Raw genomic sequence first — 17,024 nt, 5'->3', positions numbered from 1 at the left:
GTGCAGGTTAGGTGGGTTGGCCACGCAAAATGCAGGGTTACAGGGATAGGTAGTGAGGTGGGTCTGGGGCGATGTTTTTCAGAGGGTCAGTATGGCTTACGTGATGGCCTGCACTGTGCGCACAGACTCCCGTCCTGAATAGAGCAGTTGCCCATATCAAGCCATTATGCACCCAGATAGTATGCTTTCTACAGTGCATCATTAAAGGTTGGTGAGGGTCCTTATGGACATGCCAAATTTTCTAAGTATCCTGAGGAAGAAGAGGCATTTTTCTGCCTTCTTGATCATTGCCTCAACACAGGAGGTCCAGGAGAGATTGTTGGTTATCTTGGGAACTTGACGGTCTCTACCTTCTTCATCTCAGCTCGGTTGAGGATAGGTGGGGAAGTGCCCTCTTTCTTCCTGAAGTCAATGATCAGTATTCTGATTGATCATTGTTTGAAATCCAGCCTACCACAGCAGTGTCATCAGCAAACTTGTAGATGGCGCTCGTATGAAATGTCGCTACATAGTCAAGGGTGTACAGGGAATATAGTAGGGGGCTGTGTATGCATTCTGGCAGAGCGCCAGTGTTGAGGATTATCGTGGAAGAGGAGGTGCTGTTGCCTTTCTTTACTGATTGCAGTCTGTGGGTCAGGACGCTGAAGATCCAGTTGCAGCGGTCAGAGCTGAGACCTAAGTCTTGGCGTTTTGAGATCAGTTTGGTAGGGATTATGGTGTTGAAGGCAGAGTCATAATCGATGAGTAGGAGCCTGATGTAAGTGTCCTTGTTAGCCAGGTGTTCTGTGGATAAGTGTAGGGCTAGGGAAAAGGCATCCACCTTGGACCTATTTCACGGGTCAGCAAATGGCAGGAGATCGAGCAGGCTGGGAGGCTAGAATTGACGTGGGCCGTGACCAGCCTCTTGAAGCATTTCATGATTGTGCAGGTGAGACCCACTGGGCGATAGTCATCAAGGAACATCTTACATGTTTTCTTTGGTACAGGGATGATGGTGGTCTTCTCAAAGCAGGTGAGGACTTCAGATTATAGCAAGGAGAGGGTGAAGATGTCAGCGAATACTTCCACCAGTTGAGAATCCCATTCTAACTTTTTCCTTCAGTAGTTAAGAAAAATGGACATTGTTGCATCATGTTTAATTCACAATTATGTGCAAATATAGTGCAATCTGGATAGGCACTGTAAGAAGTCTGGTTTGCATCATGCATCATATCATATTTTGGTCTAGTAGGTCAAGGATAGCTACAAGTGTATAGAGTAAACACAGGTTTGTTTTAGAATTTATCTTATCACTGGCAAACTTTGAAATAAGAGCATTTGAATACTGTCAGCACTGCATTGCTACAACCTCTTATACAGGATAGAATAAAATATCTCAAGGTGCATAACTGATATATAAGCGTGGAGCCAGTATTAGGCAGAATAAAAAGTACATTCGCTTCTATACTATTCCTTTATCTCAGCTGAAGTGCAATATGGCAACAATGCAAGTAGTGATGTTCTAGCTTGTGAATTTAGACCACCAGAGCTGATTAACTACAAACCTAATCTGCTGATTTCACAATCATACTTTGTCCAAGATCATACAACCAAAAGTGATCTACCCAGCTTGATGAGAATTTGTTGCATGCATCAGAATAGTTAAAAAAGTCTTAATTCCTTGAGGATTGAAAACCTTTCAAATACATCCTTGGAATCTTCATCCACTTCCCTTACAAATTTCTGTCTTTGTAATGGTATCAGCACGATCATCTTTTTTGTTTAGAAAGACTCAAAGTACCCATTTAGTAGCCATCCCCTCCTACTCTACAAGGTCATCCCATTTTGGTGCCTAATTAGCACCACATGTCATTTGACAATCCTTTAACTCGATATGTTTATGAAAGACTTTTGTGCTCTCTTTAATGTTACCAGCTCATCTGTTCCCAGACAATTTGTTCATTTCTGTGGCTCCTTTTCCCATTATCACCTGTAAATTGTGTGTTCAGCGTGATTCTTCACTGCATTATGAACCTGGCATTTATCACAAACCTTTATTTTCTGTTTTAACACTCATAGGTTAGTTGCATCAGAACAGAGATGGAGGAGTTTCAATAATGACAATTGGAATCACTTTCTAGGATTCCTGCCTCCATTATCATTGTTGGTTATTTTTATTGCCAGAGGATAACAGTGTGGGTAGTAAGCCCACATTCAGCACTCTCACCTTTGCCAGCTCAGTTTTGAGATTGGCACTTGAGATACATCACCCACTCTCTGTCTCTATCCCATCTTCTTTTCATAAGAGTCAGACCCCTTTTTTTGGAGGTGATATGATTCATAACATCTCAAAGGCATTGTGAACCATGGAAGGATTCTGATCTGTAGTTAGGAACTTTATAACAGGTTCTAAATGTTTGCTAATTTCACACTTGAGTATGTGTGTAGTTTTGGTCTCATTACTAAAGCAAGGATATACTTGTCACTGGGGGAGTGCAATGAAGGCACATAAAGTAATTAATTGGTTGAGGGATTGTCCTATGAGAAAAGGTCAAATGGACTAGGCCTAAATTCTCTGGGGTTTAGAAGAATGTGAGATGCTTTCATTCAAACATATAATAAGTTGTTAAACATATAGGAAAGATCAGCCTTAGCTAACAGATCTAGATTTAGGGACATAGTCTCAGATTAAAGAGCAGGCCATTTGAGACTGAGATGAGGAGAAATTTCTTCAGTCAGATGTCATAAATCTTTGAAATTTAATGCCTTGGAGAGCTGTCAAGACTTGGTCTTTGAGGATGTGCAGGACTGAGACTGATAGATTTCTACATATTTTCAAAAACATCAACATGCAGGAAAATGATGCTGAAATGGAACTGCAACCATGATCTCAATGAATAGCACAGCAGACTCAAAATCAGAATGGTTTATTCCTGCTTCTATTTCTTCTATTTCTTACATGTCATATGTAGTAATGCAGAATAAATTAAATATATTCCCACCACTGATACTTTTGATAGGGCTTTGTTCAGAAAAGGTAAATGACCATTAAACCCAAAAGTGGCACAGTGGTTAGCACTGCTGCTTCACAGCAATAGGGACCTGCATTCAATTCCAGCTTTGGCTCATTATCTGTGTGGAGTTTGCACATTCTTCCAGTGTCCATGTGGATGCTTCTCCAGGTGCACTAATTTCCTCCCACTTCCTAAAAATGTGCAGTGGATTAGCAATGCTACATTGCTCTTAGTGTCTAGGGTTGTGCAGGCTAAGTGGATTAACCATGGTAAATGTGGGGTGACAGGGATGTTGTGGGGGACTGGGTCTGGACGGGATGCTCTTCAGAGGGTCAGTGCCAACTTGATGGGCCAAGTGGCCTCTTTTTGCACTGTTGGAATACTGATTAAACTGGTATTGTGAAAACAGGTAAGTTTTTATTGGAACTGGACTACATATCCACTGGACAAAGTACATTTCTACACTGAACAATGTTGAGATCCAGTTTTTAGCAAGTCAATTGCACCTGTCCTTTAACCTTTAAACTGATTGCTAGGTTAGCCATCTGCTGAAACTTCAAAACAATGTAACTGATGATTATATGTCAAGAGAATGGTGTTGCAAAAGCCCAGCAGGTCAGGCAGCATCAGAGGAGCAAGAGTATCGACGTTTCGGGCATAAGCCCTTCATCAGGATTCCTGATGAAGGACTTATGCCCGAAACGTCAATTCTCCTGCTCCTTGGATGCAACCTGAACTGCTGTGCTTTTCCAGCACCACACTCTTGACTTTGACCTCCAGTATCTGCAGTCCTCACTTTCTCTGAACTGATGATGATATGTTTTGTGAATTCAAAAGCTCTAATGTACTCAGTACTGGATTCTTTACTGAAATAGTTGTGCAATTTTATATCATAATAAATGTTTGGCTGAGCTTCATACACCACTATTGGTTCATTTCCCAGGGCAAAGCATTGACCAGAGTCTGCAAGCTTGATTTAAAATTCAAAAAAAGCTTGGAAGTTAACATAGAATACAGGAAGAATGAGCCATTTGGCTCAAATGTGGAAGACAGAAAGTGGTGGTGGAGGGCTGCTTTTCAAGCTGTAGGCCAGTGACCAGTGGTGTGCCATAAGGATCAGTACTGGGTCCACTACTTTTTGTCATTATATAAGTCATTTGGGTGTGAACATAAAAGGTATGGTTAGTAAGTTTGCAGATGATATAAAATTGGAGGTGTGGTGGACAGTGAAGAAGGTTACAATGTGATCTTGATCAGATGGACCAATGTGCTAAGGAGTGCCAGATGGAGTTTAATTTAGATAAATGTAAGGTGCTGCATTTTGGAAAGGCAAATCAAGGCAGAACTTATACACTTACTGATAAAGTCCTGGGGAGTGATGCTTAACAAAGAGACCTCAGAGTGTAGGTTCGTTGTTCCTTCAAAGTGGAGTCATAGGTAGACAGAATAGTGAAGAAAGCATTTGATATGCTTGCTTGTATTAGTCAGTGCATTGAGTCGAGGAGTAGAGAGGTCATGCTGCGGCTGTGGAGGACATTGATTAGGTCACTTTTGGAATATTGTGTGCAATTCTGATCTCCCTCCCATAGGAAGGATGTTGTGAAACTTGAAAGGGTTTTAGTTGGGATGGGAAAGATATGAAAGGGAACTAATGGGCAATGCTTTCACACAGAGGATGATGCACGTATGCAATGAGCTGCCAGACAAAGTGAAGGAGGCTGGTACAATTACAACAACATTTAGAAATATCTGGATGGGTATATGAATAGGAAGGGTTTAGAGCGATATGGGGCAAATGCTGGCAAATGGGACTAGATTAATTTATTTGTTTGGCACAGGTGAATTGGACCGAAGAGTCTGCTTTCATGCTATACATCTCTATCACACTGAGTATCTGTCATTGTAACTGATGCATTCTCTATGGCAACATGCCTACCAAGATTGTCCACTTGTAAAACAATCTGCATTATTAAAGTATAAATGTTATTTATCATTTACCTTGGTATTCTTGTGAATTATCCTGATCAGTATAAGACAAAAATCTCTGACAACTCAGCAACACAAATAATTCAAAACAACTATTTGTTATCATCTCTCAATGAAATATGGTAGAAATATCATTAATGTACAATTGACTAATACATTCTAAACAATTTATTCCTCTGACCTGATGTGGGGAGGAATTTTTCTTTTCATAAGAAAGACAATTGCGATCAATAGAAAACCGGAAACCATTTCCCTTTCTTCCATTGTCCTCTGATTCTGACTTGTGAATCCTTTCATCTTTATCCCTTTCCTCAGCATCCAGTTCGGTTTGTCTCCGTTTCTTCCTTCTGTTTCGTCTCTCCTTGGCGCTCTTTGAACTAAGCTTTGACGCATCTGAGGAACTGTGGGACATTTCACAGAGTCCAATTCTTCCATTTTCATCTCCTGCCTCAGCTGCAGCGGCTGCAGCCTGATCAATGGAAGAGAAATCACAACATTTTGAGAGACCACTTTTTCAGAATTATTAAGTAGAAAAGATCATTATTTACAACTGGATTTTCACAAGTGTCAACTAGATTTACCTAAAAGGGAATTGTTTCTACTCAAATAGAATACCATAACAAAAACAGTTTTGGGGAATATATAGGTTAAAACTTTACTGAGATGTGCACAAAAGAACTGTAAGTGGAATGCATTTCAGCATTTGTGTGCTATTATCCAACCTGTATTTTTCAAGCCTACATCTGGGAACATTAAACTTTTATTCCAATCAAGATAGACATGGAGATGTTCAAAATTACACCATAACAAGGTTGGAAAACTTTAAGCACTAATATTATAGGTTTGTCAATAAAAGAATGTAACACATTGAGCTAGAAATTACATATGCAAAATAGATGAAATATGATAGGATTTCAGTGACTAACGTTTGGTGCCAAAAGGACTTCCTGCAAATTCCAAATGAAAACTGACTTGAGCCATTTTTAAGAATCCCTGGTGGCCGTTCAAAAAAAGGTCTGGAATTTATTTCTTTTGTACATGATTTTCCTCCTCCACTTGAGATACAAACTGAATTATGAAACACAAGGTTCTTTCTGCCAGAGAAGTGATGTCTCTGCCTTTCTATCCATGCTGCATTTTTGTGGGGCTTGAAGACATTGAATGCAAAACATACAAACCATCTCTTCTGAAACTGTGATCCATACTCTGAAGATTAGCACAACATTTTGGTGTGCTGATGTGAATTTTGAAAGCCATAAAAAAGTGACCCGCTTTGGAGAGTTTGAGATGAATAAAAGAAGTCTACTGAGAAGTCAGCAACATTCTCAAAGATAAGTGTAAAATATCTTTGCATCTTCCAATGTCACTATTAGAAACTGCATTGTGATGTACACTGTTTTTTGAAATGTGAACTTGAATACTTTACCCCTTAAGTTTGGTTTAGGTATGGTTCCCTTACCAGAGTGACCTTCATTGGCATGTTCCCTTTTTAGGTCAAGCTTTTACAGTTGGAACTCTCTCCATTTTACTCTTTCTCTTTGTCGCCATATTTTTCCCTTTTCTTTCTTTTCCTGCGTTCTCTTTTTTTCCTTATCTCTGTTGGAATGCTATTTCTAATCCCTGTTATTCCATTTTAGATATATTTGTTTTATGACCGTTAGCTTCTAGCTGTAGATATTTTGCCAACCATTGTGCTATATCTGTTTTTCTGTCTATGGGCAAAACCCATATCTAATTGCTGAGTTATTCTTCTGAATTTTCTGAAGGATTTTAGAATTTTTTAAGTTACATTAATATATGAATCACAAGTATGCACATCAGTGAGCACTTCAACCTTAAGAAACTCAAGTAAACCTTTATTCGCTTGTTATTAAATCAGCTTTTGAAACAAGAATATGTTTTCTCTACTCCAAATCAGTATGGAATGAACCCTCAATTTTATCAGTAGCAAGTGAGGAGGGAAAATCGGCTTACTTTTTTTTAACCCATTCATTGTTGGTAGCTACAAATAGTTGTCCTTTTGTTAGCATACAGCTCTCATACATCAACTGCCATGTAATTAACTAGATCAAAATGAAGGAGCCAAATTATGATGCCTTCTTGATTGAAGAAAAGGGAGACTTGATTACCTATTAACCCTCAGAAAAGTAATAAAAATCTGACACAAGACACACATGCAAACAAAGGTAATACGTTTAAAAAGGAGAAAGAGTCTAAAAGGGACAGAAAAAATTGTTGTGTATTTTGCAACAGTGACAACATTTACAGATCATGAATTCTTGTTGAAAGACTGTTGGCTGAAGTTGCTCTATCACCAGCACTGATTTCAAGGTTGAGTGACAAAGAGAAAGAAGCTTCCAGCTTCTTGCTGTTATCAATTCATATTTATTTTTCTCTCTGTGCTTTGCTGCTCAAAGCAGATAAGCCCATTTGTACATTCTTGAGCTTACTGTTTTATTCTTCCAAACAAAATACTCTGCAGTTAACCTTTCTCCCAAATACGAATTTGTCACGCACACGTGAATTAAACAAGAGACGCAAATCTTGACACTGACTCAATTGGCTATATCAATCTTTTAATAAGATGACAATTGCAATACAGTGAGTTTCAACTCTTCAGTTTGGGTTCCTTGGATTTGCTTTAATTTGTGATAAGGTGATCATGGCAGCCATTTTAGGTCAGCTTTTGAACTTTTACACAATTATTTTTTAAACCATGATAGACCTCATGTATAACAATCAGATGTTGGAAGTTGAATATTTATAGTCCAGTTGAATGATGATGTGTGGCTTGGAGAACTTGGTGGGTGTTTCAATGGCTTTTTCCGTGGTAGAGATCATCAGTTTGGAAGGTACTCTCAAAAGAGCCTTTCTACACATTTTTGCCACTATGTGTTAATGATAGAGGAAGTGAATGTTGGAGGTGGTGCCTGAGTTACCAGTCAAGTGAACTGCCCAGACCTGGATTGTGATAAGCTTCTTGACAGTTGCTGAAGATGCGCTCATCAATGTAACAGTATCCCATGACACTACTAATCTATGCTTTGTAAGTGGTAGACAGACATTCAAGATTTAGGTTATATGTTACTTGCTTCAAAATTCCCAGTCTTTGTTTGATAGACTCTGCATTTATATTACTTGCCTCATTAGGTTTCTGGCCAATGGTAACCCTCAAGATATTCATGATGGGGGTTTTAGGAATATAATGCCATTGGATGTCAAGGGGTAATGGTCAATTTCTCTCTTGGTGGAGATGGTCATTGCCTGGCACTTGTATGGCACAAATGTTACTTGGAGAAAGTGAGGACTGCAGATGCTGGAGACCAGAGTTGAAAAATGTGGTGCTGCAAAAACACAGCAGGCCAGGCAGCATCCGAGGAGCAGGAGAATCGACGTTTCGGGCATAAGCCCTTCTTCAGGAAACAAATGCTACTTGCCACTTATCAGCCCAAGCCTGAATGCTGTTCAGGCCTTGCTACTTACAAACAAGGACTGCATCAGTAACTGCAATGTCGTGAATGGTACTAAACACTGTGTAATTGCAGTGAACATCCACATTTTTGACATTATGATGAAAGAGAGATAATTGATGAAGCATGAACTCTGTCACACATGCGTGCATTTTAGAAAGTTGTTTTTTGCTGTTCAACCATAAAGCCATGGGGATATAAATACTGATTATTATAACTAGTATTATTATAATGCAATTTGGCAACTTTAGCATATCTGTCATGGAATTGCAATTGTAACATTTCTACCTGTGCTTCTTCTTGATGTCTTTTAAGTTGTTCAAGCATCTGCTGAAATTCTGCCTCTTTCTGTTCAGCTTCCTCTAAAGTAGCCTGGTTTTGCTCATCATAGGCCATGGCAACAACAGCCAGAATCAAGTTAACCAAGTAGAAAGATCCCAGGAATATAACCAGTACAAAGAATATCATGTATGTTTTGCCAGCAGCTCGCAGGGTCTGATAGAAAAAAAGTAATAATTTAACATTTTGCTTTATTTTGATAAATCATAGATTCCATAAATATATATTCTGTATTTGCATAGATATATGTTTAAAAAAAAACTATTAATCACAAACTGCACTGAACAAGGTAAAAATCAATTCAGGCAAATAAACAGCATTAGCTTTTCTTAAAGTTATTATTAATGTAATAAACAATAATTAATAAATTGGTTCAGTTTAACAATCAAAAATAAGATAATTCTCAAAGGTTTTATATTATTTAAGGATACTTCTGACACACTGGTAGATTTGGTAAGAATATTTACTTTAATGCCAAGCTTATCTGGAAGGCTGGAACTTCAGGATAAATATATCAATGAAGGTATTTAACAATTTTTATTTCTTTAATTCTTTTACTGGCTTTTGTAGATTTTTGTAAATTACAGTCACTGAAGTCTAATTAATTGTTAACAGTGTAATACAGCACTGACTGTATGAGATGAAAGAATAATGCAGATAATGTGGTACATGAAATTTAGACATCATGGGGCTTGCAAATCAATCTTAGCTGAGGTGGGGGGGGGTGAAGAGGGCAAGTGGATGCATATGGGCATTTGCTATAAAATATAATAGAGACAAGAACAGCACTTGTGGCTCCATTTTAAGGCAAGTGAAATATCTCTTTTTATCAGCTTCTTCAGCTTTCTCTTCAAGATTTCTTTTTCTTATTTGTTGATGGGATAGAGTGTCACTGTTATTGCCCATCCCCATTTGCCCTGGAGAATGTGACAATGAGTTGCATTCTTGAACCGTTACAGTTGGGGTGCTGTTAGGAAGATCTTTACTTAGCAACAGTGAAGGGATGGTGATATAGTTCCGAATCAGGACAGTGTGTGCATTGAAGAGGTGGTGGTGGAGTTCTCACACATTTACTGCCCATGTTCTCCAAGGTGGTAGAGGCTGTTGGTTTGGAAGGTGCTGACGAAGGAATCTATTTGAATTATAATAGTGCATTTTCACAATGGTAGACATTGCTGCCACGTTTTGTGTCACTGGTGAAGGGAGTGAATATTCATCATAGTGGATGGGATAGGGATCAAGTATGCTGCCTTGTTCTGGAGGGCACCAAGTCTCAAATGTTTTTGGTGTAGCAATCTCGCACTGGACAGTATTCCATCACATTCCTGAAAAGCCCCTTGTACATGTCAATAGTAACGCTCAAAATATTGATAGTGGGAGATTCAGCGATGGTAAGTTATTGAAAGTTAAAGAACAATGATTAGATTTTATCTTGCGAGAGAAGGTCATCGTCCAGCTGTTGTGACGTGAATATCACTTGCCACTTGCCAGCCCAAGCTATTAGTTACACTAATGAAGACAAGGAAAATCTGAATGTTATACAGTATTCCAACTTAGTTCTGATTTACAGTATAATTAATATATTCAAAATATCAGCTACTTCAAATGGATGGTGAAGTTGTTATCACAGTTCTACAGGCTGCTAAATTTGGGATATTTAGGAGAACACTCTTTATTCCCTGGTAATGTGTGTTTTGAACCCATTTGAACATTCATGATCTGGAGCAATATTCTGACCAGTATACAATAACTACCCATTGGCCTTTCAATTTATCATGATTCCTTTCTTTCAGAAGGGCTATTGAAAAGACAATAGATGATTAAATATGTTCCTGTCGGGGGGACTTTTTCACATTGTGTGAGGCATTTATCACAAGGTTTGTGAAGGTTTGTAGCTCAGGTTGAGGTTTAGGGTGCAGGTTTGCTCGCTGAGCTGTAGGTTTGATATCCAGATGTTTCACTACCTGGCTAGGTAACATCATCAGTGGCGACCTCCAAGTGAAGCGAAGCAGTTGTCTCCTGCTTTCTATTTATATCTTTCTCCTGGATGGGGTTCCTGGGGTTTGTGGTGATGTCATTTCCTGTTTGTTTTCTGAGGGGTTGATAGATGGCATCTAGGTCTATGTGTTTGTTTATGGCATTGTGGTTGGAGTGCCAGGCCTCTAGGAATTCTCTGGCATGTCTTTGCTTCGCCTGTCCCAGGACAGATGCGTTGTCCCAGTCGAAATGGTGGTTGTTTTCATCCGTGTGTAGGGCTACGAGGGAGAGAGGGTCGTGTCTTTTTGTGGCTAGCTGGTGTTCGTGTATCCTGGTGGCTAACTTTCTTCCTATTTTTCCTACATAGTATTTGTGGCAGTCTTTGCATGGAACTTTGTAGATGACGTTGGTTTTGTCCATGGGTTGTACTGGGTCTTTTAAGTTTGTTAGTTTGTTAGTCAGTACAACCCATGGACAAAACCAACGTCATCTACAAAATTCCATGCAAAGTCTGCCACAAATACTATGTAGGACAATCAGGAAGAAAATTAGCCACCAGGATACACGAACACCAGCTAGCCACAAAAAGACACGACCCTCTCTTCCTCGTAGCCCTACACACAGATGAAAAAAACCACCATTTCGGCCGGGACAACACATCTATCCTGGGACAGGCTAAGCAAAGACATCACCACAAACCCCAGGAACCCCATCCAGGAGAAAGATATAAATAGAAAGCAGGAGACAACAGCTTCACTTCACTTGGCGGTCGCCACTGATGATGTTACCTAGCCAGGTAATGAAACGTCTGGATATCAAACCTACAGCTCAGCAAGCAAACCTACACCCTAAAGAGGCATTTATCACTTATCAGTGGAAAATATTAGGTTTACTGAAGTAGTGTATCAGTTGTTTTATATTTTGGCCACAAATGGCCAGAGTTTAGATGAAAGGATAACTGATAAATTTCATTCGTAGCTACAGGATAATAGACTCTTATTATATTGTGATTGTTCTAATCATAGTCAACAGACTGTCTAGTAAAAAGTAGATGTAGTAAATGTTATGCCTTTAAATAGTATTGTAACATTTCAATAAACATATAGTTACATAATAACACTATTCTATGTTAAGCATGATAAATCCTGCTTACCAACTGGTAAAGGTTTTCCCAGAAGTCCTGGGTCATCAGGCGAAACAATGACAAGAATGCCCAGCTAAATGTATCAAAGCTAGTATAACCATAATTAGGGTTTCTTCCAGCTTTCAGACATAAATAACCTGTAGGGCATTGACTGAGAAAATAAAAAAAAGAAAGAATGCAAAGCATGATTAAAATTACTAAAATCTTTCATGATTTATCGAGCCAAAACAACAGAAATGGTTACTGCCATTGAACTGCCTGACATTTGAAGTGCTGTGCCTGCATTCTTAATCACAAAAACTAGATCATCGTAATATACCTTAATCACTCTGACATCCTTCAAGCTCGTCATGGCAGCTATCAGAAGACCACATCTCTATTGCTGATGTTTCTATAACACACTATCTATAAATACCAAAGCAACAGAACTGATGTGTACAATAATTCAATCAATCTCATTTCTGCTAGCCAAGTGCATTTAATGGATTCAGATGATGTTTGCAAACTCTCATTTAAGGGATTGACTGATTCCATTAAAATCAGTCTGATTACAAATATCAATCAAATTCTTCACAAATTACAAGCATTTGCAGATTACACCAATTAGTTTCTGCATTCTATTCTGACACAAGTTCAGCCACAAGCCCAACAATTAAAAAGCAAACTCACCCAGCATCTGAGCCATTACCACATAAAAGGGCATCTTTGGCATCTTCCAGAAAATATTGATTTCCTGTTGATTAAGTTATAAATGAATTAATTTCTGGTTTTATTTCAAGGTATCAACTATGTTACTAGAAAAACATAAATTTCACTTCTAATTTAATCATTTAAATATAATCCATTGTACTTTATTTATGTAATAGTGAATTAAAATTGAACAGCTTTAGGCACCTTAGTTGTTTATTAGTTTAATTTAAAAGCTATAACAATTAAGTGTGATGTTAAATAAAGCAGGAGAAAACAACACGAGACATCTAATGTTGCCATGATAAATATGGACTTTGACTGAGTGAATGCCAACATTATAAACCTGCAATTTCATTCAATTCAAAGTAGTGATAATGATGAAAATGAAATAACATGTACTGTAAATTGTGAAAATGAAAGGCTGTGTTTTCAAGGAAATGGCACAGTACACCGAGTGATCACATACAGATCGTGTGATAACTCAGTAAGTTTATCAAGTAATTAATTGTACCATATCACCTGAAATATTCCAGTTTTAACCTCCAGCTTGTAGTGAGTTAACTAGCCTCAGTAAGGTCAAGATTAGAGTGGTGCTGGAAAAGCACAGCAGGTCAGGCAGTATCCGAGGAGCAGGAAAATCAATGTTTCAGGCAGGATCCCTCAATAAGGTGCCTATTGGCCAGAACTCCCACTCTTACTATTCAGTAAACTTTCCTGGAATTACATGTTAATATTGAATGCAGACAAAATTCGGCTCAGCAATAGTCTTGGAGTCTTGGAGTGCTCAGAGTTCACATGAACCAAGATAAATGATTAGAAAGTGGAGGGCCACTGTGGAATTGAAACCCTTTAAGACTTTGGTGCTTTTAGAAAGAAAGTGAAGTGCAGAAAATTGATACTAAAAATAACCACACAAATCTGTGGGTTCAAACAGTGGATGAGAGATATATTTTTCTGAAGAAGAATAGTGAAGATTCTGTAAATATGATCTACAAAAAACTGAAAATGCATCAATACTTAGCAAGCTGGGCAGCATCTGTGAAGAGAGTAATAGAGTTAAAATTTCAGGTTTGTGACCTTTCTACAGAACTCTGTTTCTCCCTTCAGATGTTAGCCATATGTTTGTCTTTGTTTACAGTCTGTGAATAGTGAAATGTACTTCAATAAGTCAGAGCTTGTATTAGTCATGTTATGCTGCCTGGGGACCAACAGAATAAATTAAGGCTCCTTATAAAACAGAATTAGACACAAGCTAATTTTGTAGATCTCGGTGAGTGAATCATTTAGCAGACTTATGGCGTCACATCTGGAAATAATGGGTTTAATTTATCACAAGTTATCTCCTGTCTCCTTTCGCAGATGTCTGTAAGGGTCTTAAATGAAAATTGCCTATAACATATTTTATGGAGAAAGTGAAGACTGCAGATGCTGGAGATCAGAGCTGAAAATGTGTTGCTGGAAAAGCTTATAGCTGAAGAAGGGCTTCTGCCCGAAACGTCGCTTCTCCTGTTCCTTGGATGCTGCCTGGCCTGCTGCGCTTTTCCAGCAACACATTTTCAGCTATAACATATTTTATGTTGTGTTCATGTTGTAGATCTTGAATTGTGCACTTATGATGTCATTTTTCAAAGTAGTTTGATATATTTCCTGAAAACTGACAAGTAGAGAAGTAAGAGACCATTTCAAAAATAGTTTTCCTGACATACTTCCTCTCCTTTTCATCTCCCAATAAATGATTGACTCCTTACATTGAATATGTGTCCATTGGCTCACTGATAGCTTTTCCATGAGATAATTACTCTTGGGGGTGAATTTCCATACTAATTGTTGGTGTGCTTGAGTCTACCCTGGACATACATAGATCTCCAATGTGGAAATATGTGGTTGTGTCTAATGTTCTCAAACCTGGCTAGTACTCAGATGAGAGACTACTTGGGAACACCAGGTGCAGTAGGCTTTATGGCATCTAGTGGTATAGCAGGTAGTGTCCCTACCAGTGAACCAGGAGGCCAGGGCTCAAGTTTCATCTGCCCCAAATATGCATCTCACGTTTAAAAACAGACTAAGTAACCGATTCCCACCCAACCTTCTCAAGACACCTAATAATGTGTCTTAGGTCCAATTAACAGCTACCCTAGAGGAAGATGGCAAAGTACCTCAAGGAAAGCTGTGAAGAGCACCCAATCAATCAGGCAAGGTGGGCCATCTGGGGACAGGGACGCAGGCAAGGTGCTGGAAATGTGTCGCAGTTGCTCATTCAGAGGCACCCTTGGCACCTGCACTGGGGAGCTCAATATTTGGAGGCTCAAGCCTTTTCACAAGAACAGTTTTAAATCCATCGAGCTATTGCAGAAGGTCAGGGTATGTATGCAATTTGTGATAGCTATTTTGCTTGTAGTGGATCATTCAGGACCCAGGCTAGGGAAGAATGGAAATTGTAACTCTTATGAGTACCAAATATCTCAGAAAAGGCACAAATTCAATCCTTTAACACTCTTTGTCTCTCCATAGATGGAGAAAAGAATGGATCCATCACCTGTTTAGGGGGCCTCACAGTTTGGCAGTGACCCCTGTAACTCCACCTTCAGGCCACAAGCAATATGCAGAAGATCCTCTTGTCAGCTGGGGTGGGGAGGAGAGGTTTGGGACAGACTTCTTAGCTAAACCAAACTAGCCTCCTGCCTGTCTATTTTGAATACTGACTGCAGCAGAGGTAAGCAAATAAGACGTCATCTGAAGAACCTGACTGTAGTGTTGGAAATGGCTCAATTACCTTTGAGATAGAGTGGTATGCAAATGTATGCAGTTGCGAAGTGCCTCAAATGGAGAGTTACCTAACATATTGCCCAAATGTAGTAGGCAACATGGAACAGACACGATACTCTGTACAGCAACTGGGGTCTTGATAGTGAACTGCAATACCTGCTAATTGGCAAGAGGCAGTGAGAAATCTTGAGCGCCATCTAAGTAAAGTTGACCTCACATTTGAAAACACAATTGCAGTACAGCATCATCATAACAATCACCTTCTTTCTTGACAAGAGAACAGGGAGCATAATGCTCTTTGATCTGCTGAGACCTGTAAAGGATGTGCAACTTGGCCATTCTCAACTCATTGTGCTACTGGAGAGGACTGTCAATGATTGTAGCAGAATCGCTGGTCAAATTGACGTTGGAGACAGGTCACAGGTTGGTGAAACAATGAAGCTGCTTATTTGTAATTCTTGCAAACAATGCTGTACTGTTTGGGGAAATTGGAAGCTATCAGGGAAGTTGCTTTGATGTGTTTTGACTTTGAAGATTTGTAGAATTCAGGGACAAAGGAGTGTCTCTGAACTGAAAGACTTAAGACTTTATCCTTGAAAGTTGTCACCCAAGTTGTTAGGTTTGTTAAGAAGTTATAATGTGTGTTAGCTTTTATTACTCAAGGGATTGTGTTTTGGAACCATGTTGCAGCTGTACAAAACTCTGGTATGGATGCACTTTGAGTATAGTGTACAGTTCTGGTCACCACATTATAGGAAGGATGTGGAAGCTTTGGAAAGGATTCAGAGGAGGTTTACTAGGATGTTGCCTGGATTGGAGAGATGGTCTTACGAGGAAAGGCTGAGTGACTTAAGGCTGTTTTGGTTGGAGAGAAGAAGGTTGAGAGGTGACTTAATTGAGACATATAAGATAATCAGAGCATTAGATAGGGTGGACAGTCAGAGCCTTTTTCCTTGGATGGTGATGACTAGCACGAGGGGACATAGCTTTAAGTTGAAGGATGGTAGATATGGGACAGATGTTAGAGGTAGTTTCTTTACTCGGAGAGTAGTAGGGGCATGGAACACACTGCCTGCAACAATTGTAGACTTTAAGGGCATTTAAATGGTCATTGAATAGGCATATGAACAAAAATGGAATAGTGTAGGTTAGATGGGCTTCAGTATGGTTTCACAGGTCAGCACAACATCAAGGGCCAAAAGCTTGTACTGCACTGCAATGTTCTATGTTCTAGATTCAAATACTGGCCACATATGACGATGATGCCCCTCATGTCTTTGTTTTTTTGAAACAGTACATGTGAAACATAGCTAGCTGCAGCCACTTTGAACCTCTAGGGAGGAAGGAGAAGTATCATTGACCATCATATCCTTGCTCCGCACCTTATACAGGTACACGATCCTCAATAGGCACACACAACTAGTTGTAAGGGATCAACACCTTGATGAAAGCATATTAGAATCATAAGACCAGCTATTAGAGACTGAGTTAGTGCAGACATCTGCAGATTACACATGAAAGGACCCTGTGGCAAAAAAAGTTTAGAACCACTATGATCTGCAAAGCTTTTGGATAGATTTAAATGTTTTCCATCAGAATTTGATGATTTCTCTTTAGCCAGCATCCCACTGGTTAATGCAGCTATCTCTATGGAGAGGT

The 17,024-nt window shown here is 39.2% G+C and overlaps 1 protein-coding gene across 5 annotated transcripts in view; it reads right to left on the bottom strand.

Annotated features, from left to right (window-relative positions):
* scn1laa (sodium channel, voltage-gated, type I-like, alpha) overlaps positions 1 to 17,024 on the bottom strand; it is a 193,013-nt gene that overhangs the window by 130,278 nt on the left and 45,711 nt on the right. For all 5 annotated transcript variants that reach the window (XM_072579493.1, XM_072579495.1, XM_072579491.1 and 2 more), the window contains exons 8-11: positions 12,579 to 12,642; positions 11,919 to 12,060; positions 8,738 to 8,944; positions 5,161 to 5,448 (exon numbers count right to left, since the gene is read on the bottom strand). In XM_072579493.1, coding sequence (XP_072435594.1) covers positions 5,161 to 5,448; positions 8,738 to 8,944; positions 11,919 to 12,060; positions 12,579 to 12,642 — 701 coding nt within the window. The remainder of the gene's footprint in view (positions 1 to 5,160; positions 5,449 to 8,737; positions 8,945 to 11,918; positions 12,061 to 12,578; positions 12,643 to 17,024) is intronic.

Source organism: Chiloscyllium punctatum, chromosome 10, assembly GCF_047496795.1.
Source record: "Chiloscyllium punctatum isolate Juve2018m chromosome 10, sChiPun1.3, whole genome shotgun sequence".
Taxonomy (NCBI): domain Eukaryota; kingdom Metazoa; phylum Chordata; class Chondrichthyes; order Orectolobiformes; family Hemiscylliidae; genus Chiloscyllium; species Chiloscyllium punctatum.
The sequence above is the reverse complement of the archived record's forward strand: the minus strand, read 5'-3'. Positions and strand labels throughout refer to the sequence as shown.